Below are 23,572 nucleotides of genomic sequence, written 5' to 3'. Positions count from 1 at the left end.
AGCTTTCTACCCACCTGATAGTGCATTCATCCAGCCCATACTTCCTTAACTTGCTGACAAGAATACTATGGGAGACCGTGTCAAAAGCTTTGCTAAAGTCAAGAAACAATACATCCACTGCTTTCCCTTCATCCACAGAACCAGTAATCTCATCATAAAAGGCGATTAGATTAGTCAGGCGGAGATTAGATTAGATACTATGGGAGACCATGTCAAAAGCTTTGCTAAAGTCAAGAAACAATACATCCACTGCTTTCCCTTCATCCACAGAACCAGTAATCTCATCATAAAAGGTGATTAGATTAGTCAGGAGGAGGTGGATTGGGCAGGGATAGGGGAAGAGGCGAGGTTCTGGGCTTCGGGAGGCAAGCAGCAGAAAGGAGGCGTCTCCCGATCAGATTTGAGGGTTAAGGCGGTGGGGATGGGGCTCCCAGTGATGCCAGGTGCAGGCTCTGTGGTGGATTTGGCAGCTACAGCATCAGGTGGTGGACTACCTTCTGTAGGGTCCCTGCCCAGGAAGGCAGAGGGAGGGAGCATGGGGAAAGGGGAACTGGAGTGAGGTTGCCCAGATTGAGGTCAGCTGGCAGAAGGTCATCCTCTCCCTGGGTGACTGGGGTCAGACCTAGGGCCTCGATCTCCTCATACATGGAGGAGAGGTCGCCTTCCGCCACCCCGGGGGTCTCCACTCTGGCGATCGCCTCGACGGTCGCCTCGGGGTTCGTGGGGGTTTCGGGTGATGTCCGAGCAGAAGGGGCTTCCCCAGGGGACTCAGGGGGAGGGTCTCCTGTGGAGGGAAGATCCCACCTTCCAGTGCTATCATGTTTTCCCCACCTGACACCAGCAGATGGATCTCACTCATGGGCAGAGCGGAAGGCTCAGTGTCAGATTGTTAGCAGTTAGGGCAGGGCTCCCTTGCTCGTCTGGGCGTTGTAGGGGAGGTGTCCCTTGGGCCTGGGCGGGAGTAGCAGTGGATCGAGCAGGAGGAGAGGTGGTTTCAGGTGCCGGGCAGCCAGGGGCGTCGGTAACGAGGGAGCTGATGTCCTGCTGGGTCTCGGGGGTCTCTGGTGCCCCTCCCCACCGGGCCAAGGGGCAGTCTCTTCGGACATGCCCCGCTGATTGGCAGAGGTAGCAATGGGCCTCTCCTGTAGAGTAGTAGACCCGGTAACGGGCTCCCTGGTAGGGGACTAGGAAGGACCCCTCGAGCGCCTCTCCATCATGTGCTGCCGGCAGCGGTAGAAGCTGCACTTGCCGGCGGAACGAGAGGATGTGACTGAGGGTGGGGTCCTTGCAGCCCAACGGGAGAGAGCTGATGACAGAGACGGATTTCCCCAGGGTGGAGAGAGCGGGTAACAGGGCGGCATTGGGTAAAAAAGGAGGGACGGACGTCAGGACTAGGCAGACGCCCAGGTCCTCTAGCGGCTCCAGGGGGACGAACACCCCCCCACCGCCAGGCCCTTCTCCACCACCTCCTGGGCGGCAGCCTCCGATGCTAAGAAAAAGACGACCTCCCCATATATTTTGGAGGCCGCCACAATAGCCGTGGGTCTTACCACCCTCGCCAACGCCTGCACGTATGTCTCCACGTGGGGCGAGGCGGGCACCAGGAGGCAACGGACGTCATGTTTCCTGGTCATGGTGGGAAAGGGGCCCTGGCCGCTATTGATGGTAGTGGAGGGGGTGGGTGGGCGAGATGACGAGGCAGCAGGCAGGGGGGCTGCCGCCACCCAGGCATACATCCTGGGGGCTGGGGAAGGGACACTCGTAGAGCTGATGGAGGGAACAGCGGGGAGGGACGCCGTGGTCAATGATGGGGCCACAGCGGTGGGGGCAGCCCCTGCCATGGAGGACCTGGTGGTTGTAGCGGGGCCCTTTCCCTTCTTCACACCCTGGCCTTGCCGGCCAACTCCCCTCCTAGAATCTGGGGGGGCGGTGGGCGTGGCAGCGGCTGTAGTTGCCCCGGTGCCTCCTGCTGCCGATGCCCCAGCGGGGGAGGTGGCAGGTGTTTTGGCAGCAGTGGTGGGGGGAGAGGCAGCTGAGGTTGTTAGAGGGGCCTCACCCCTTTCATTCCCTGCCATCATGAGTAGGGAGAGAAGGGAAGACACCAGAAGGAGGAGCAGGGAGGGGGAAGCAAATTAACCACTCCTCTCTGTTGGGATGCAGGCCGGGGGTGGGCAAATGGGTCGGCCTGGACAGCGGGAGGAAACAGGAGTTGGGTTCAGGTAGTAGGGGAAAACTGTGGAGTGGACAGTCCGGGTGGAGGCGGGGCAGGGACGTGAACCCACGCACGTTTGTCCAAAGAGTCTCGTTTGGTCGGCTGTTGTTTCTGGTCTGGACGGTGGAATCAGGGCGAGCAGCTGAATCCAGAGGCAGATGGCAAGTTGCTAGCAGGGACGGACGGCAGAGGAGCCATGATGGTTGTAGTAGTGTTGGGGGGGGCACCAATGGATGGGGGGCAGCTCCATGCCACACTCCCTGTGCCCCTACAAATGCAGTCAAGACACAGTCAAAACCTCCCCCCACACGAGAGTACAGTTCAAAAGTTACTCAATCTTAAGGCCCCCTCCACGATGGTTTGTAGCTTCCCTGGGCGGTTTCTCTGTCGGCTGTCTTCTCTCCCGGGCTTTGTGTAGCATTCCAGAAATGCCGGACAGGTAAGAGAAATTTCTCTCAGCCGGGTACGGATCCACAAACAAATAGCAAACGGTTGGGTCTGGGGGCTTCCACTCCCCTCCTCTGGGGAGCAGCTCGGCAGTTCCCCAACTCCGGGGGTTTCAGCTGGAGCAGTAGCAGTGTCTGAGGGCAGGTGTGGTGGGGCTGGCAGCTAGCTGGCAGCCGACCAGCACTCAAACGGCAGCAGAAAAACAGCAAAAAAAAACCAAAACGAAGGAAAAGTGTCTGGCCCAATCGGGGGCAGGGGGAAGCTGAAGCAGGGGCAAAAAGTAAGGAAAGCCCAGGCCAGGGGGCTATAGGAGAGGAAAAGAAAGCAGATAGATTAGCAGCAAGCTAAGAAGATTCCTTTTCCCTTGGTAAGGGAGCAGGGAAGGTTTCAGAACAATCAGGAACCTTCTGGAGACAATTAAGACAGGCTGATTAGAACACCTGCAGCCAATCAAGAAGCTGTTAGAATCAATTAAGGCAGCTAATCAGGGCACCTGGGTTCTAAAAAGGAGCTCACTTCAGTTTTTGGTGTGCGTGTGAGCAGCTGGGAGCAAGAGGCACTAGGAGCTGAGAGTGAGAATGCGGACTGTTGGAGGACTGAGGTGTACAAGCATTATCAGACACCAGGAGGAAGGTCCTATGGTGAGGAAAAAGAAAGTGTTGGGAGGAATCATAGAATATCAGGGTTGGAAGGGACCTTAGGAGGTCATCTAGTCAACCCCCTGCTCAAAGCAGGACCAATCCCCAATTTTTGCCCCAGATCCCTAAATGGCCCCCTCAAGGATTGAACTCACAACCCTGGGTTTAGCAGGCCAATGCTCAAAGCACTGAGCTATCCGTGTCCCCCCCATGGGGAAGTAGCCCAGGGTGCTGTAGCTGTTGCACAGCTGTTCCAGGAGGCACTCTGGACAGCTGCATTCCACAGGGCCCTGGGCTGGAACCTGGAGTAGAGGGCGGGCCTGGTTTCCCCCCAAATGCTTCCAACTCCTGGTCAGACACAGGAGGAGTCGACCTGGACTGTGGGTTCAGAAAAACGGCCAAGCTGAGGGTTGCTGTGAAGCTCCAAGGCAAGCAAATCCTCCAATAAGCGCAAGACCCACCAAGGTAGAGCAGGAGCTTTGTCACAATATGTATAGTTGGGATGATGTTTTCCAATGTGCATCACTTTGCATTTATCAGCATTGAATTTCATCTGCCATTTTGTTGCCCAGTCACCCAGTTTTGAGAAATCCTATTGTAGCTCTTCACAGTCTGCCTGGGTCTTAATTTGGCATCATCTGCAAATTTTGCCACCTCACTGTGTACGCCTTTTTCCAGATCATTTATGAATATGTTGAATAGGACTGGTCTCAGAACAGACCCTTGGGAGACACCACATTCTGAAAACTGACCATTTATACCTACCCTTTGTTTCCTATCTTTTAACCAGTTACCAATCCAAGAGGGCACCTTCCCTCTTATCCCATTGCATCTTACTTTGTGTAAGAGCCTTTGGTGCGGGACCTTGTCAAAGGCTTTCTGAAAATCTAAATACACTATATCCACTAGATCCCCTTGGTCCATATATCTGTTGATCCCCTCAAAGAATTCTAGTAGATTGGTGAGGCATCATTTCCCTCTACTAAAACCACATTGACTCTTCTCAACAAATTATGTTAATCTATATGTCTGACAATATTGTTCTTTATTATAGTATCAATCAGTTTTCCTGGTACTAAAGTCAGGCTTACAGGCCTGTAATTGCCAGGATCACTTCTGGAGCCCTTTTTAAAAATTGGTGTCACATTAGCTATCCTCCAGTCATCTGGTAGAGAAGCTGATTTAAATGACAGGTTACAGACTACAGTTACTAATTCTGCAATTTCACATTTGAGTTCTTTCAGAACTGTTGGGTGAATACAATCTGGTCTTGGTGACTTATTGCTGTTTAATTTATCAATTTGTTGCAAAACCTCCTCTAAGGATACCTCAATCTGGGAGAGTTCCTCAGATCTGTCACCTAAAAAGAATGGCTCAGGTTTGGGAATCTCCCTCACATCCTCAGCCGTGAAGACCGATGCAAAGAATTCATTTACTTTCTCCACAATGGCCTTATCATCCTTGAGAAGTTCCTTTAGCACTGTGATCGTCCAGTGGGCCCACTGGTTGTTTAGCAGGCTTCCTGCTTCTGATATACTCAAAAGAAATTTGCTATTACTTTTTGAGTCTTTGGGTAACTGTTCTTCAAATTGTTTTTTTGGCCTTTGACAGGTGCCTAGTGGGATTTTTAAATTCCCCCCTTCTGTGGCTTCAAAAGTGTGGGCCAGCAGGGAAAAGAAAACCCCTGGCATCTTTTAAGGAGCTGCCCTAGTGCTGGTTGGAAATTTTCTGAGAAAACATTATTTTATATCAGACTTGTCAAAACCTTTCAACAACCTTTCACCAAAAGAAACCCTCTTGTTTCCTGCCCGCTCATCTACCAAGCTGCTGAGGAACCCAGGCTTCCAGGGTTGGCCAGCTCCGGGGCAGCCCTGCCATACAAATTGCCCGGGGGCTGGAGACTCCAGCGCTTCTAGGCTCCCTGCCACAGAACCAGAATGAAAGCTCTGAGATTCCCAGCCTGAGACAGGGTCCTCAGGGTTTCTATGCCCCTTGTTATGCAGCAGGGAGCCTGACAGCCCTGGAAACCCTAAAAGCCCCAGTTTGAGTTGGAGCTCCAGTTTGAGCTGGAGCTCTCAGGGCTTCAAGACTCCCAAAGCTGACCATGACTCCCCAGGCTTCCCCAACATGGGGGGACCCACTGGGGTACCCCACCTTCCTGAATGAGAACAAAAATGTTTACAAAATGTTAGAATTTCCCATTGAATTGAAATTCCAAGTTTCATCCAGCTTTATGTAACACCCCCTTGTGGGCATTCACCCCTTCCCCCAACCCTTGTGGGACACAAGGGGTAGCAAATCCTATTGGCTCCAGCTCACTTAATGGGAAGGTTTATAAAACATGTCCCCAGTCCTGCATGGCAGGAAAAATTACAAGGGGGCAGTAGGGAAGCCATAGAATCATAGAATATCAGGGTTGGAAGGGACCTCAGGAGGTCATCTAGTCCAACCCCCTGCTCAAAGCAGGAACAATCCCCAATTAAATCATTCCAGCCAGGGCTTTGTCAAGCCTGACCTTAAAAACTTCTAAGGAAGGAGATTCTACCACCTCCCTAGGTAACGCATTCCAGTGTTTCACCACCCTCCTAGTGAAAAAGTTTTTCCTAATATCCAATCTAAACCTCCCCCCACTGCAACTTGAGACAATTACTCCTTGTCCTGTCCTCTTCTACCACTGAGAATAGTCTAGAACCATCCTCTCTGGAACCACCTCGCAGGTAGTTGAAAGCAGCTATCAAATCCCCCCTCATTCTTCTCTTCTGCAGGCTAAACAATCCCAGTTCCCTCAGCCTCTCCTCATAAGTCATATGTTACAGACCCCTAATCATTTTTGTTGCCCTTCACCGGACTCTCTCCAATTTATCCACATCCTTCTTGTAGTGTGGGGCCCAAAACTGGACACAGTACTCCAGATGAAGCCTCACCAATGTCGAATAGAGGGGGACAATCACGTCCCTCGATCTGCTCGCTTTGCCCCTACTTATACATCCCAAAATGCCATTGGCCTTCTTGGCAACAAGGGCACACTGCTGACTCATATCCAGCTTCTCGTCCACTGTCACCCCTAGGTCCTTTTCCACAGAGCTGCTGCCTAGCCATTCGGTCCCTAGTCTGTAGCTGTGCATTGGGTTCTTCCCTCCTAAGTGCAGGACCCTGCACTTATCCTTATTGAACCTCATCAGATTTCTTTTGGCTCAATCCTCCAATTTGTCTAGGTCCCTCTGTATCCTATCCCTGCCCTCCAGTGTATCTACCTCTCCTCCCAGTTTAGTGTCATCTGCAAATTTGCTGAGAGTGCAATCCACACCATCCTCCAGATCATTTATGAAGATATTGAACAAAATCGGCCCCAGGACCGACCCCTGGGGCACTCCACTTGACACCGGCTGCCAACTAGACATGGAGCCACTGATCACTGCCCGTTGAGCCCGACAATCTAGCCAACTTTCTACCTGCCTTATAGTGCATTCATCCAGTCCATACTTCTTTAACTTGCTGACAAGAATACTGTGGGAGACCACGTCAAAAGCTTTGCTAAAGTCAAGAAACAATACATCCACTGCTTTCCCTTCATCCACAGAACCAGTAATCTCATCATAGAAGGCGATTAGATTAGTCAGGCATGACCTTCCCTTGGTGAATCCATGCTGAATGTTCCTGATCACTTTCCTCTCATGTAAGTGCTTCAGGATTGATTCTTTGAGGACCTGCTCCATGATTTTTCCGGGGACTGAGGTGAGGCTGACTGGCCTGTAGTTCCCAGGATCCTCCTTCTTCCCTTTTTTAAAGATTGGCACTACATTAGCCTTTTTCCAGTCATCCGGGACTTCCCCCGTTCGCCACGAGTTTTCAAAGACAATGGCCAATGGCTCTGCAATCACAGCCGCCTTCCATGGTTACACATGGTCATGCCTCCCCTGACTCTCATAGAGTCATAAGCAGGATATTAGATTAGATGGAGCTCTGATCTGATCTGGTAATTCCTATATTCTTCTACCAAGTACAACATATTTTTTCTAGTCAAGTAGTTGGAAATCCAATAATTAGCTTGTACACTATTGATGCTATTATTATTCATACAATAGTTTATTCCTTTTTTTAAAATCTTAAAAAGAGAATTGCCTCCTTAATTATATACTTGCTTTTTAACTTTCTCTTGTACATATTAAACATGTTGCTTTTTCATCTAATTTGTGTTCTTTGTTCTTAAATTATAGGACACAATAAATAGGCTCATATTTGGCTTTTTCTATACTATTCAGTAATTTAGGGCTTCTCAAACTTCATTGCTCTGCGACTCCCTTCTGACAACAAAAATTAGTACACGAGCCCAGGATGGGAGACCGAAGCCCGAGCCCTACCGCCCCAGGGAGGAAGGCCAAGGCATAGCCCAAGCCCAAACCCAACCCAACGCCCCACCACCCTGGGCGGGGAGCCTGTAACCTGAACCCTGCTGCCCAGGGCTCAGGTTACAGGCATAAGAATTTTTCATTACTTTCAATATGCTTTGGATCAGGCCCATATTGTAGTAAGTTTATAACTATAGATTTATTTTTGCACAACAGAGAGACTTTTTTTAAGGAAAATCTGCATATCCCACTTCAGAATGTAGTCCAGATATTTTTTACTCATGACAAGAAAATGTAGTTATATTTGTAAAACACAACTTCAATTTCTATAGTCTGCAACAAATCATTTTGACTTACTGAAATAATATATTGCCAATCATAAATGTTCCAGCAACAAGTTCTTTTGGGAAAAGGGTGTAGCTATATCTTTTCAGATTCCTCCACCCATTATATTTAAAAAGAATTGTGTAACAAATTCCATTGTGACGGTTGTTAATTGCTTGGTAAAATGTTTATGAATCAATTATCTTTTCATGCTGTCATCTCTGCAAAGATTAACTTCAAACCTATGATGATAACAAGGCAGTTATATATATTCTTACTTGAATTCCAGCTCCCTCTGGTACTGTGATCTTCCACACACAATTCAGATTGTTGTCATAAGGCTCAGGGTAACCAGGAGACAAAATGGTCCCTTTGCGCTTTGTTAAAATTCCACCACAAGGTACTGGAAGGAAATGCATCGAGCAAAAAAAGAAGTTTGACACAGCACTGCTTTAGAACTGAGAAAAGATGTAATAAAAGCTAATACAATGATCAGTATACTAGAGATGCAAACTCTTGTAAAGTGATACTATATTTTGAAATTCATGTTGGCCTCAGGAAAATAAAAAACTCTACCTTATACTTCAAATTCTATTTTTAAATTACTTGAAAAGAATATATATATTTAAAAAGTTGCTATCTACCAGACAAAATCATGTTCACATCCCTCAGACATGGTCACTTGAATTTTAACAAAGTGAAATCAGCTTGAATGTGTCCTACTAATCTTATAAAAATAAAATAAACATTGCTACTTATTAATAATGAACTTTAAATAGTTATATTTGATCTAAATATATAAGGGGAAAGCACTTGGCATAAAAATGAGGTTTTGATCAATGCTACTACTTTACTACTACAATGCCACAGTAACTAATTTAATTCTAATACTGGAGGGCTTCTATTCCAACTCCCAAGCTATTACATTTGCTTATGTGAGTAATCTCATTGCAGTCCATGGATTTACTTATGTTAGTACAGAAACTCATGTGTTTGCAAGATAGCACGCATAATACCCAGGCCCAAAGATTAATAAAATAAGTAAGTCACTGGAATTCAATAGTGCAAACTGTTGGTTCTTGATGCTCAGCATGAATGAAAACATTGCTCAGGTTACTTGATTCTCTAACAAGAGCAAATAAACGAATGTTACAGCTTAATCTAGATACAGGTATTCTGCTGGTATTTTAAAAGCTTAAAGAAAAGATTGACGAGATGTTTTATCTTTACTATTAGAAGCCAATACATTATTCCTGTGCAACATTATCAACTCCTTGAGCTGATTTCATTAGATACAAATACGAGGATTTAGAGAAAATATAGAACACCACAATTTATCTCAGTAATGAATATATTAGCTATATTTTGTACTGCACATAATTGATAGAATCTGTCGGACACTACATTGATAAACTAAAGGTCAGTGTCACTTAAACTGTTTAAATAATTACCGGTAGAAGCCGGAGCAGACAGAATGATTGATGTCTGATATCTGTAAGGAAACACTGAAGCATTCACTCGAGAGTTAAGGCAATTTAATATGGTCATGTCTTGCACTTCAATTATTAAACCGATTTAGTTCAATGCAATTTTCAACTCATACATATTTTATGACCTTTACTGGCACACTGATATGTGCACATGAGGAGTCATTGATACTTTTGGCCTGTAATTCTTTCTCATTTCAAGTTGTTTAAAGTCAGACAGTGTTCTCTTTCACATAGCTAAACGGTGCATTAGTACAGCAATAGAATATTGCAACCAGTGACCAAAAAAACCCACTGTCACCAATTGAGTTTATTCTATATCAAAATTGAAGTAAATACATAACCTAAAAAAAAAAAATGTTGCAATCTGCAGTGCTGAATTTGGTCCAATGGGCCAGATCCTCAGTTAGTGAAAATGTGCATAGGTCTATGGATGTCAATGGTTTTATACTGTTTTATACCAGCTGAGAATCTTCTCCAATGATCTAACCTGGAAAAAATGCATTCTTTCTGACCTACTACAGAACATTGGTGTAACTACTTCTAAGTCCTTAATAAAGTAGTTCTTCTGGCAACAGCATACAATATCTTGTCAGAGTTCCCAAGTGAGAGCATTTTAGTCTTGCAGGAAGTCAGGGTAACTTCTGAATCTTGATTAATGAGTAGTCATGCACGGACATTGATGTAAGTCTAAAAGAAGCTGATATATAATTTATAGCTGCAGGATATGTACTGTCATGTAGCTACTGAAATGTCAAAGCAAGGTTGGGCTAGAAAGGGAAGATGAAAAGTGAAGGATTCATGACCTCATTTAGACTAAGTTAATATTGTGTTAACGTATTACTTTGCTGAATGAGAGCCCTTCTGGCATACTTTCTATGTTCAGGGCAGTGGGTGGGTAGTGTGAGCGCAAGCCAGAAAATCAGAACAAAAATAAGCAGTAAGAAGGTAGAGGATGGGAGAAAAGGAGTGGATTCAGACTTAAGATAACATTCTTCATTGTAGGCAGTAATTAGACCCATACAAAAATGTAGCCTTTACTCACCGACACATGTGGGGAGGGAATCATTCCACTGTGCCAAAGTATTCGGTACTGAATCACATCTAATTGCTGTTGATCCATAGAGAATGTATCCGGGATTACACTCAAAAAGAACCAGTGAACCAACTGAAAATTCATTTCCAATCCTTTTTCCAAATCTTGGTTCAGGCACAGAGCTGCACTGTGTCGCACTTGTTCTTGGAACAGCTGCATACATGAAAACGATTGTGGATTCTTAATTTTATATTTGGTAGAGAAACGGAGATTTTCAAATGCAGGTGTCTAAAATTACTTGAAAAACATTCAGTTGTGTTGTCAGTTAAGAAGATTTCCATAATCCCCAAATGAATCTTCAAAAATAAGGATTCCGTGCTTTTAAATTCAAATGAAATTACTATTCAGATTAGTATAAACATTGATATACTTTGCAGGTTTACAACCACATTATAGTATCTATTCTGAGACCTTCCTAAAATGGCACTGAAATTGTATACTTTGTAATGAAATATTCAGCTAACACACAGTTTCAAAACAGTATTGCTTTTTTGGTTAGATATTTGCATTTAGTGACTACAGGTTTAAAATTGTGAGTGCTGCTGGTCAGATTGGAATTCAAATCCTCTGAAAAAATGAACTAGAGGAACAAGTGTTGACATGTTATCATTTCAGTGTCTGATCCTTAAAAAGATGAGTAATGTACATCAACTGAAGCATCTTAATAATAGCAAGTTTACTGATTCAGCGTAGGGTAATACCATTTCCAGTTATTTATATTTAAATGGAAGGATAAATCAGGTTGAGCAGCAGACTGAAAATCAGTCCATCAGATAAACAAAAATAGAAAGACTTGGTTTTCATAACTGGTTTCTCAAATCTGGAAACCTTTCTTATGCTTCCCAAATATCTGATTTTATTTTTAAAGAATATTTAAAATCATGTATTATTGAGGATGCCAATAACAAATAAAAGGATTTTTAATACAAAAATGGAGGGAAATTATACATCTACAGCAGTTTAATATTTTCCATCACATTCAAGGCCTGCTCATCCCCAGTAATGTCTCGGTTTAATCAAATACATTTGTCAAAATCATACTTAAAATATTAGTATAATTCATTTATAAAGGAAGTATGGAGGGATTAATGCACAGAATTAATTGAAGCATTTTTCCAGACTATTGTGTTACTTACCTTGATATACGAAGTGAAATCCTTTAGCTGTTACTGGACCCACTGAAGTAAATCTAATTGTGATTTGATTACCTGAGCTCAGTGGAAGGGATTCGCCTACTCAAACAAAACAAACAGTGAATTATCATAAACAATTTTCAGTAACTAAACTCAACAACCGCAAAATATACTCTGCTTGAATTTAATTTATGAGCCATATACTATAAACTTTACTATTAGTCTAACATTGTTCATCTTACATTCCTGTAAGAGTTAGAGCCTGATTCTCATCTCACATGAGTGGTATTTCTTCTGATTAAAAATCAAGTCTCTAAATCTTTAAAACCCTACTGACATGCACATAAATCTACTCAAATTATAATTTTTCTATATATTCTCTACTATCACTTATAAGTATTTTAATATCACATTTTATATAGTACATTGAAAAACAAACACAAATTTTGACAGAAAATACAAAGGGAATAAACTAAAAAAGTAACTGTGTTAGTTAAATATTACCAAAAACATCCAAGAAAACTGCAGATTAAATTTGGTCTTCATTCTTTTTATCAGCCCAAACTGTTTTGAATCACTACTGATTGATTGTTTCCTTTCAAAATGTTCATATTATATTTTCAGTGCAATTTGTTTCTAAGAAAAGATGACAGTAATTTCATCTTTTGTTACATTACCAGTCTAAATCAGTTTTTAGTAAATAATTGACGCATGACAGTTCTATTAAAGAATACCTGAATGGGATCCTGAGAGGGAGGATAATAAAGATGATTGCTGTGTTGGGCCATCATACACCTCAACCACATCATGGAGCGATGTCTGGAAAAATACAAACTGGCCAAACACCACTGGTCAACAGGAATGAGAAAAAGCAAAAGAAATTGATTACAAAAAAAAAAACAAAAACAAAACAGAGAAACAGAGAGAGGGAACAGAAGATATGTTAATGATATATTTTTCTATTTTATTGAAGAGAACCAGCACTTATTGGTTAATTTTTCTGACCAATGTACAGTGATGTCATTTTTAATTCATAACAAAATTAAATGGATGTCAAAATGTCTAATCCTGTATAAATAAAAAAGCATATCTAGAGATATCACGAATTCAGTTGTATAAACATTTTAATCATGAGAGAAAAATCATAATTATTCTCCAGCTGAAAGAAACAGCTTTTTTTTTTTTTTTGCCAAATGTGTAATGCAATATCCTTCTGTTACACCATAATTTTTTGCAACTCCTTCCTGGTTTTTTTTTTTTTTTTATTTTATTTTATTTTTTCTCTCTCTCTTAATCTGATAGGCCTTTAGGAAGTTTCATTTATTTTGGTATGCTTTAACTTCACCATAAAATCTAGTCCATCTTTCAGTGTAGAATGGAGAAGCAACAACATTCAAAGAAAGCAACACTTCCTGGTGTCTACATTCTAAAGCACAAAATATGTTATTTATTATTATTAATAATAATAAAATAAAATAACAATAATACATCAGGGGATTATTTAATTCCTTAAAGAAGGATCTCTCTGCACCAATGAGTACCTCTACACTAGAACTGGAAAGTGTAAATTTTAATTCGAGGAGACGTACCCATGCTAGCTATGACTGAGCTATTACACAAAAAGATGAAGTGTAGCTATGATGGCATGAGCCGCAAGAGGGGTTACCTACCCTGTTACAGACCTATGATCTCGGATGGGATCATACTTTGAGTGGCAAGCTACTCCCACTGCTAGTGCCATCATAGCTACACTTGTACTGTTAGTGTGCTAGATCTATCAGAGCTGGAGTGGGTATGTCTCCTCAAGCTGCAATTAACACCTCTAGCTCTAGTGTAGACATGCAGTGTTTAGAAGCCCCTGTAGGACAAGTCTACACTGCATACTCCTTATGGCAGAGTGTAGAGAACAGATATTGCATGTCACCCTTGCACAGGTATAAATAGCAGTGTAGACAGTGAGGCATGGTTTAGGTGAGTAAGCACACACCCAAACCCTTAGGGTATGTATTTCACCGCCAAGCAGTTTCCCCCATCTACACGGCCATTTTTATCAGTGTAGTGTCCTGCTGCCTCCCCACTGCTGCAAGAAAAGGCTCCAGAAGTGGGGAAAGGCTCTTGAGGCAGGGCAGCAGCAAGGAAAGACTGTCAACTCCCTGCTGCTGGATCATTTCCCCAGTGCAGAGAGCTGCTTTTCACTGTGGTGTTTTGCTACACTTACCCTACATGTTGCTGCCAATGGTGTGCAGTGTACAGCCATAGAAATCATGTTGACTATTGCACTAGAAATACACTGACAGGAAATTAAATGATTTGTTGATCTTAGTCTGGCCCTAGATACAGCCACAAAACTGCGACCCTTGCTAACAACTTGTTGAGCAACATTAAGAGGCGGACTATAGGGCAGAATTTTCACTGAGAGGGCAGCAGGCTGAATGGGCAGGCTGTGGCTCAACAGTTCTTCCACCCTATAGTGGGTTTCACTCAGAGGCCAGCAGGTTCAGTGGGCAGGCCATGGTCCACCAATTCCCTGATGCTCCAAAGATTTCCCAGATGGACGGATGTGGGGACGTAGGGGGACTGGGCCCTTCCTTTCTACTGGGTCTGTGAGGAAAGGCACAAAGTGTCTCAGTCGCTTGACCAGCCTCCCCTGGGCTGCTTCCTGCCTCCTCACACTCTCTTTGGTTTGGGGTGCGGTCACAGCCCACCTTCCCCACAGCAAGAGTTCCCAATCAGTCCCAGCAGCGCAGATAGTTCACTGAGCATTCCCCTGCTCTCTTTCTAATGTTCAGTTATTTCCCCTAAGCAGGGAGTGGGGGATGGAAAAAGACAAGCCCCTGCCATCCCAGCTGGTCTTACCCACAGTCCACACCCTCTTCTGTGAATGACTTTTTCCCCAAAAGCTGAAAACTGGCTTCCTCCCTTCAGATAGCCTCTCCTTCACTCTGTCCCCTGCTTGACTGTTAGAGTACACTTTTGAGCAGCTCCTCCTTTTGGAGCATACTCTGTAGCTGCTGAGGGGCAGGGCCGAACTGGTCCAGTACTGGTCCTTCACTCCCTTAGTCTCTGTGTAGCGTCTGTAAACACCATTACAAAGACCAAAGAGCTAAGGAATACAGAGTTCAAATTACCCTTTTATTCCTACAGGTAATTCAATCTTGCACACAAGCAAAAATGCAGAGGAACATAGGTAGGATTGTGTAGGGCAATTAACACTACCACTGCTTATATTATGCATGTACTGTGAATAAACAGTTTCAATGCTCAAATTTGTACCTTCGAAAGAACTAAAGGCACTTCAAAATAATCATAGACTGTAACAGAATCTCAATTATAGTATTTGGAGTTTCTAAAATTCAAGAAAAAGAACACACACTAATGTTCAAAATATGGGAGGGAAGCATGTGGGAGGGTGAAAGACAGATACAAAACTTCAGTCTGCTAAAATATTGAACCAGTGTACAGTAGTTTAAAAATTCTTTTTTATCATTTATCAGTAGGAAAGATAATACTAGTCCGAGCAGGTTTTCCTCTCTAGAAGGGACAGAGAATATAACTTGCCTACTAGTAAAAGAAGAGTTGTTAGCTGTCCCTACCGTATGCTATTTTTGTATTTGTACAGAAGCTAGCAAAGATGATAGAGCTAATCGCTTCTGTTATGTAACTCACTAACTTTGGTACTTTTCTCAGATTTTAGTTTTTGTAGTAGATCAAGAGCCACATTCTGCTATTGATCGAAGTACAAAATTCCCCATGACTTCCATGGCAATTCCACATATGGAGGATTTTGCCTTAAATGCACAGATTTTATAAGCATTCTCTGACAGCAGTGAAATTATGTATGATGGCTACTGACAGAACAACAGTTGGGAAATTGTCAACAATAGAATGAATGATTTGCTCTCAGATAAATCTGTTTTAATTGACTATTGTACAATATGTACAAAAGTTACTATGCTGTACATTGAGATCAGTTCAAAAACTGGTGATATTGCATTTCAGCAATTGATAAGTATTTCAGGATTCTTGTTGCCTTAAGCATCTGCATGCCTCAGAGGGTAAAACCAAAACTGCAAAGAATATCCTTATCAAACTATAGCATCTGTGGTAATTGTTAATTTGGTTCTCAAATATGTATATTTTAAAATAAATCATAGACATAGGTATCTCTGAGCTGGTTACAAAAAATGAAAATAATTAATACAAATTAAATCTTATGTAAACAGATTTCAGATGGAAAGTATCACAGAGGCATCAACAAGTGAAGTTCTACAAAACCTACTGACAGAATGCCACTGTAAGAAAATGCAAGGGCAGGCTCAAACAGGAGTGTTGGAACAATTTATATAGTGAGGGTGCTGAGAGCCTGTCATAAATATAAAGGGAAGGATAAACACCTTTAAATCCCTCCTGGCCAGAGGAAAAACCCTTTCGCCTATAAAGGGTTAAGAAGCTAAGATAACCTCGCTGGCACCTGACCAAAATGACCAATGAGGAGACAAGATACTTTCAAAGCTGGAGGGGGGGAGGAACAAAGGGTCCTATCTGTCTGTGTGATGCTTTTGCTGGGACCAGAGCATGGATGCAGGTCAGAACTCCTGTAAAGAGTTAGTAAGCAATCTAGTTAGATATGCGTTAGATTCTGTTTTATTTAAATGGCTGATAAAATAATTTGTGCTGAATGGAATGTATATTCCTGTTTTTGTATCTTTTTGTAACTTAAGGTTTTGCCTAGAGGGATTTTCTATGTTTTGAAACTGATTACCCTGTAAGGTATTTACCATCCTGATTTTACAGAGGTGATTCTTTTACTTTTTCTTTAATTAAAATTCTTCTTTTAAGAACCTGATTGCTTTTTCATTCTTCTTAAGATCCAAGGGTTTGGGTCTGTGTTCACCTATGTAAATTGGTGAGGATTTTTATCAAGCCTTCCCCAGGAAAGGGGGTGTAGTGCTTGGAGGGATATTTTTTTGGGGGGGAGACGTTTCAAAGTGGGCACTTCCCCTGTTCTTTGTGCAACACTTTGGTGGTGGCAGCTTTTAACCTAAGCTGGTAAGAATAAGGGGGGTCTTTCATGCAGGTCCCCACATCTGTACCCTAGAGTTCAGAGTGGGGAAGGAACCTTGACAGAGCCATTGAACCAAACTGTAAACCCTGTATATGATGGAAATCACTGCAAAGCAGTGGGTGCGGCACCGAGCACCCGCAGTTCCAGCCCCTATGGGGTCAAACGATGACGCTGGCACATCAAATACTGAAATAACTGACCAGGCAGCAACTGTAGTACAAGGAGGGAAGAAGTTCTGGCAGTAGAAGAAAGAGGGAGTTCTTGGTATTTCACTGTAGCTATTCTACTTTTATTTTATGCTGGTACCCCAGTACTGGGCTCTGCCAATCCAGCTGACCTTAAGGCATTGTTACCAATGCCACTCAGGCTCTTCCTCTCATTTGGAGACATCAAATTCCATTAGTGGGAAGTAAATGTTAAGCTGATGTCTATTCCTCACAAGGAAACATGTCTCACTTCCTCATGTCTCTGTAGGATTGAAAAGGCATACCAATTTTCCTGAACAACAACCAGTACAGCAGCGTAAGCCTTGCTTCCAGGACTATCCATATGATTTGACAAAATATCAGCTTTACTGAAGAACAAGAAATCCCCTGATCAGGCTAGACAACAAGATGCCTGCATCCAATAGCTGATCTAACCTCAGAAAGGGAGGAGCCATTGCTCAAATGCTAGCCTGTTGTGAGGCCCAGATGGGGGGAAGAGAAGGGGAGAATATGAGTCACTCTTGAAGTTCCCGGCAGAGCTGCAGCTTATTAACCCTAAAAGATAATTACATAATATCTTTAAGTGAATTTCAGTTTATTTTTTGTAAAACATACACACAACATTCAAAGGCTGTGGTATAAAATATGCCCTCTGGAAACTTGTATTTCAACATGATAAAAATATTGTATTTAGTATCCAATATATCCTGTATAAGTAAAATATTTTTTTTAAAAAAATATTTACTGAAACAAAAAGAAAGATCAAATGTTTCATTCAGAAAGTTCAGATTGAGGTAATTTTCATGTTGTCATGATTGCAATTCTCTGAAAAGTATGAATTATGCAACATAATGTAATCTTGTACATTGTTAAAGTACAGGAAGTGAAGCTCGGTACATTATTTTTTCAGAGCTATTATGTCAGCTGACACAGAAGACATAGGTTCAAAATTTTGAAACCTGATTGTCGAAGTCAGGCATTAAAATCTATATTTATTTTGATCTTAGTCTTCATTGGCATTTGTGGTAATACCAAAGAAAAACTAATATATCCAGCTACAATTTGTCTATGTTTATGGATTCAGAAGCCTATCTTTAGGCACTCAGGTTTTTAAATTGTGGCTTAAATCATTCTATCACATATAGTAGGCCAGCATTAGTAGGATTTTTATTTAATTTTATAGAACCTTTTCATTTATTGTCAATATGGATCATATTCATATTTCTCTATTCTAACCTTTTTTCCCCCATGAAAGATTATCAAAGGTACAAGACTTATCTAAAGTACTGTGGATTTTGTGGATTTCCCTTAGAAATAATCACTTTTATCAACTTAGAATTTTAGGTTTTTTTGAGCAGATTTCCCATGACTGCATTACCACCCCTATGCAGTTCCACTGCTACTAGCAATGATGGGAGCAAATTATAGAAAAGGCATCAACATTTACCAGTATTTTTACTGTGTTTCATCGAGGTAAAACTGCCAGTGCCTATTATAATAGCATTCCCACTCTTGCTACACCCAGTCTCCAAATAAAGAGAGTTTTCACAAAAGAGGCTAGTGTTAAACACTGTGCCATTCTCAATCATCAGCATAGCAATGATTCATTCATCAAGCACTAGGAGTAAAGAGATGAAAGAACGAAGATTAAGTCACAGATTTAAGAGGAACAGGGTAAAATTTTAGATAATGGATGAAGCAGAGAATTATAGAGAGGAAATGTATTGTGTTTTACCAAGACCTAAAGGAAATGCTAAAAGTTACCTCAAAAATAATCATTATGGGATTTTTATTTATTTCCACCCACAATGCAGCGTGTGTGTGTGTGTGTGTGTGTGTGTGTGTGTGTAAAACACTCTTCTATGGTATTTAAAATATGTTTCTTTCATTAAGATTCAATTTATCTAATAAATTTATATCCACAAAAGATTATTTCAATCTGGATTAATGTTGGGTGGGGGGTGGGGAATTGCACTAAATTCCCCAGTGCTTGGTGAGCCGCAAGTAGTTCTTGTGCTTTAATTATTTGATTTCTTGTTATTCTCTCTCTCTCCCAAGTGTAACAATGAAGTAAAAATGGAAAAAATAAATTCAATGCAACCCATTTTATTTAAGGTCCCCATCTTTCCATGGGTTTAACAACTGAGAGTTAAAGCATTTCATTTGGGAATTTACACAATAATTACCACATTGTCTAATCTATTGCCTCAAAGACAGGAGTTCCTTTCAAATGTAGCAGGTTCTTTTTTTGTTTGTTTTTGTTAGCAAGACAGTTCCAGGGAGACAGACATACCTAGCTAAGGACCAGGGGTGAACCCACTAGTCCAATATCCAAAACCACACAGACAAGATCAAGTGTGGGAAGATTTTTGAATCCAATCAAATACAAATCCTGTTACTTACCGGAACAGTAACTGCTGTTCTTTGAGGAGGGTTGTGCAAAAAGGGAAGAGCTGCCCCACTTCCTCCTCAGTTCCTTTGAAATGCAGATAGGAGGAAGCATGCAGAATGGACAAGTGCACAACACATCTCAAAGAAATTAAGGTTACTTACTTGTGGCAGAGGTTCTTTGAGATGGACTCTGCATATTCTCATTCTTGGTCCCATATCCTAGGAGGCGGACACTCAAAGAAGAACAACAGTTACTATACCGGTATGTAACCATTTTATTCTCCTTCAAGTGACTCTGCACATATTCATTCCATCATAGGTGATTCCCCAGTAGTTTATTGACGTTGGTGGGGCTTCGGAGTCTAGTGGAAAACAGACTAGATGACACATTTTCCAAAATATGCATAATCTTTGCAAGCTTCAATGATGGCATAGTGCTTTGTGAATAATGCACTGAAGACCATACAGCTGCTCTAAATATTTCTGACACAGTTACATTACTTAGGAATGACAGCGATGAAATCTGTGCTCTGGATGAATGAATGTATCCGAGATAGACATTTTAAATTGAATTTTCATTGCAAGTTTGAATATATGTCATAATCCCATGAGAGATCTGCTGAGCTGTAACTGGTTGTCCTTTTACTTTTTCAGCAAAGGCCACAAAGATTCCGGTTAAAGATATAAAGCATTTAGTTCTTTCAATATAGAAAGACAAAAGCCTTTTGAACTTCCATGTAGTTTTGGCTCATCTTTCTGAGAGTGAGGCTTGAGGAAAAAATACAGGTAGATGTATTGTCTGATTTAGATAAAAATCTGAAACTATTTTGGGTGAGGTCTTAATGATAACTTGTCCTTATGAAATATGATGTAAGGAAGATCAGCTACCCAGGCTTGGAATTTTGATACTCTCCTAGCAGATTTTATTGCCACTAAGGCAGCAGTCTCGTAAGACAAAGAGGCCAAGAAGCGGGTCACAAGCAGCTCAAATCCATCAAACAGGATAGCACTACATTGATATCCAAAGGGGAAACTGGATCATTGATCGGAGGGTAATTTCTGATCTTTCATAAATCTGCCCATATTCAGGTGAGAGAACACCATGTAACCATGAACAGGAGGATGCATAGCAGATATAGAGGCCAAGTACACCTTGAAAGAACTTACTGAAAGGCTGAATTTGAGATGGAGAAAATATTGCAGGATGTCCTGAATGTGATGCCCAAACCAAAAACCTCTTCCACTTGGTAAGGTAGGTACTTTTTGTAGAATACTTTCTCTTAGATAATAAAATAGTCTCGGTTTTATGGGAGCAGGATCTCAACTGTGTTCAACCATTGATGAGCCATACTGTCAAATGCAGCGTGGAAGGATTGGGATGAATGATTTGTCCCTGGGTTTGAATGAGATCCTCTACTAGAGGAAGGATTATTGGAGGCTGTATGGAGAGTTCCTGAATTTCCACATACCAATACTGCCTTGGCAAATCCAGGGCAAGGAGGAGGAGCATTCTAGGTCGAAGAATTGTCAGATTCATAAGCACCTGAGTCCTGAGGCACCTGTTCAAGAATATGCTCCCTCAGATGAAGTTCTCTATTTTTCTGTTTGGCAAAGTTCTCTATTTTTCTGTTTGGGAGAAGGGCCCTCCCAGGCAAAATGGACAATTTTAATGTCTGTCTTTAGCAGACCAAGCCACTTAACACGTGGTGCACTGCTGGAATCCAGGGGATTTCTGCATATCTAATGCAAGTAAAAATAAAACAGTACAGAATAAATTTCCTTTAAGAGGAAGATACTCCTACTAACACTAAGCACAAATACTAAACCACTAACCAACTATAAAAATATCTAAAGTTTTCTCTCAGAAGAGAAAAGAACTGAGTCTCCAAAGAGAAACAGGGAGCCCAACTTTTGCCATAGGAGGTAAGAAGGAACTGAGAGGGAGGCAGAACACCTCATCCCTCAGTTTACAGCATGAAAACAGTCACGGCATATGCTCTGCCCCACCAGTACTGTTGCCACAAATCTCTGAATGAAGCACACCAAGAGTACATACATCTACAGTGGAATGGATATGTGCACAATCACTTGAAGGAGAACAGGTCTGTCTGTCTATCTTTCTAAGCCCTGGTCTACACTACAAGTTTAGGTCAAATTTAGCAGTGTTAGGTCAATTTAACCCTGTACCCCGTCCACGCGACCAAGCCTGTTTTGTCAACTTAAAGGGCTCTTAAAATCAATTTCTGTACTCCTCCCCGGCGAGAGGTTTAGTGCTAAAATTGACCTCACTGGGCCGAATTTGGGGTAGTGTGGACACAATTCAGTGGTATTGGCATCTGGGAGCTATCCCAGAGTGCTCCACTGTGACCGCTCTGGACAGCACTCTCAACTCAGATGCACTGGCCAAGTAGACAGGAAAAGCCCCGGGAACTTTTTAATTTCATTTCCTATTTGGCCAGCATGGCGAGCTGATCAGCACAGGTGACCATGCAGAGCTCATCAGCACAGGTGACACTGGAGTCCCAGAATTGCAAAAGAGCTCCAGCATTGACCGAACGGGAGGTACTGGATATGATCACTGTATGAGGAGAAGAATCCGTGCAGGCAGAACTCAGTTCCAAAAGACAAAATGCCAATATATTTGCCAAAATCTCCAAGGGCATGATGGACAGAGGCTACAACAGGGACACACAGCAGTGCTGCCTGAAAATTAAGGAGCTGAGTTAAGCCTCCCAAAAAACAAAGGATGCAAACAGTTGCTCCAGATCAGAGCCACATACATGCTGCTTCTATGATGAGCTGCATGCAATTCTTGGGGCGGGGGGCTACCACTACCCCACCACTGTCCATGGACACCTGCAAGCGGGGAGTCTCATGCAACAAGGATGAGGATTTTGTGGATGAGGAAGATGAGGAGGAGGAGGAGGTGGTTGGGGATAGCGCACAGCAGGCAAGTGGAGAATCCCTTCTCCCCAGAAGCCAGGAACTGTTCATCACCCTGGAGCCAATACCCTCCCAACCCTCCCAAGGTGGGGCTCCAGGGCCATGAAGCTGGAGAAGGCACCTCTGGTGAGTGTACCTTTGTAAATATAATACAGGGTTTAAAAGCAAGCGTGTTTAATGATTAATTTGCCCTGAAGAAATGGGATGCATTTGGGGCCAGTATAGCTATAGCTACTGGAAAAATTTGTTAATGTGTCTGGGGATGGAGTGGAAATCCTCCAGGGACATTTCCATGAAGCTCTCCTGGAGGTACTCTAAAAGCCTTTGCCACGCGGTGGGGGGAGGCCTGTTCATGCTGAGCTGTTCGCGTTTGGCTGAGAGGGGTCTTCCCTGATATTAGCCACATGGTGGTGGTGGTGGGGTGAAGCACATGTGCTATGTGATGTGAATCGCTTCATTCAGTGTGAAATAGTCTTCCCTTTGTTCTCTAAAATGTATCTTTTTAAATACTACTCTCCCTTTTTCCTTCCCACAGCTGCAAATATTTCTACACTCCCCTTATCAACTCCATCCCAGAGGCTAGTGCAGATTGGAAGGTGAAAAAAATGCATTCATGATTACATGTTCTCAGAGCTCATGCAGTCCTCCCACACTGAAAGAATGCGTGGAGGCAAACAATGGCAGAGTCCAGGAAAGCGTTAAATTAACGCGATGAGAGGAAGGAGGAGCACGCTGAGAGGAGGCAGGATGCAATGCTGAGCCTAATGGGGGAGCAAACTGACTTGCTCAGGCATTCTGGTGGAGCTGCAGGAAAGGCAGCAGGAGCATAGACCACCACTGTAGGCCCTGTATAACTGCCTGCTCTTCTCCCCAAGTTCCATATCCTCCTCACCCAGATGCCCAAGAATGTGAGGTGGGGGGCGGAGGCTATGGGCACCCAGCCACTCCAGCCAAGAGGATTGGCCAAGCAACAGAAGGCTGGCATTCAATACATTTTAAACTGTAGTGTGGCCTTGTCCTTCCCTCCTCCCCCCATCCCCCACCCTGCCCGGTGATTCCCTCCTCAGCCACCCCTCCTGGGCTACCTTGCGAGTCTTCCCCCTATTTGTGTGATGAATTAATAAAGAATGCATGATTTTGAAACAATAAAGACTTTTTTGCCTCTGAAAGCAATGATCGAAGGAGGGAGGTTGGTTGGCTTACAGGGAAGTAGAGTCAACCAAGGGGGTGGGGGGTTTCATTAAGGAGAAACAAACAGAACTGTCACACCGTAGCCTGGCC

The 23,572-nt window shown here is 42.8% G+C and overlaps 1 protein-coding gene across 2 annotated transcripts in view; it reads right to left on the bottom strand.

The window, feature by feature from the left end:
* CSMD3 (CUB and Sushi multiple domains 3) overlaps positions 1 to 23,572 on the bottom strand; it is a 1,240,207-nt gene that overhangs the window by 209,604 nt on the left and 1,007,031 nt on the right. For both annotated transcript variants that reach the window (XM_084620231.1, XM_084620232.1), the window contains 4 exons: positions 12,421 to 12,534; positions 11,690 to 11,785; positions 10,503 to 10,706; positions 8,249 to 8,373 (listed from right to left, as the gene is read on the bottom strand). In XM_084620231.1, coding sequence (XP_084476357.1) covers positions 8,249 to 8,373; positions 10,503 to 10,706; positions 11,690 to 11,785; positions 12,421 to 12,534 — 539 coding nt within the window. The remainder of the gene's footprint in view (positions 1 to 8,248; positions 8,374 to 10,502; positions 10,707 to 11,689; positions 11,786 to 12,420; positions 12,535 to 23,572) is intronic.

This window comes from Lepidochelys olivacea, assembly GCF_965140295.1.
Source record: "Lepidochelys olivacea isolate rLepOli2 genome assembly, chromosome: 2".
Taxonomy (NCBI): Eukaryota; Metazoa; Chordata; order Testudines; family Cheloniidae; genus Lepidochelys; species Lepidochelys olivacea.
The sequence above is the reverse complement of the archived record's forward strand: the minus strand, read 5'-3'. Positions and strand labels throughout refer to the sequence as shown.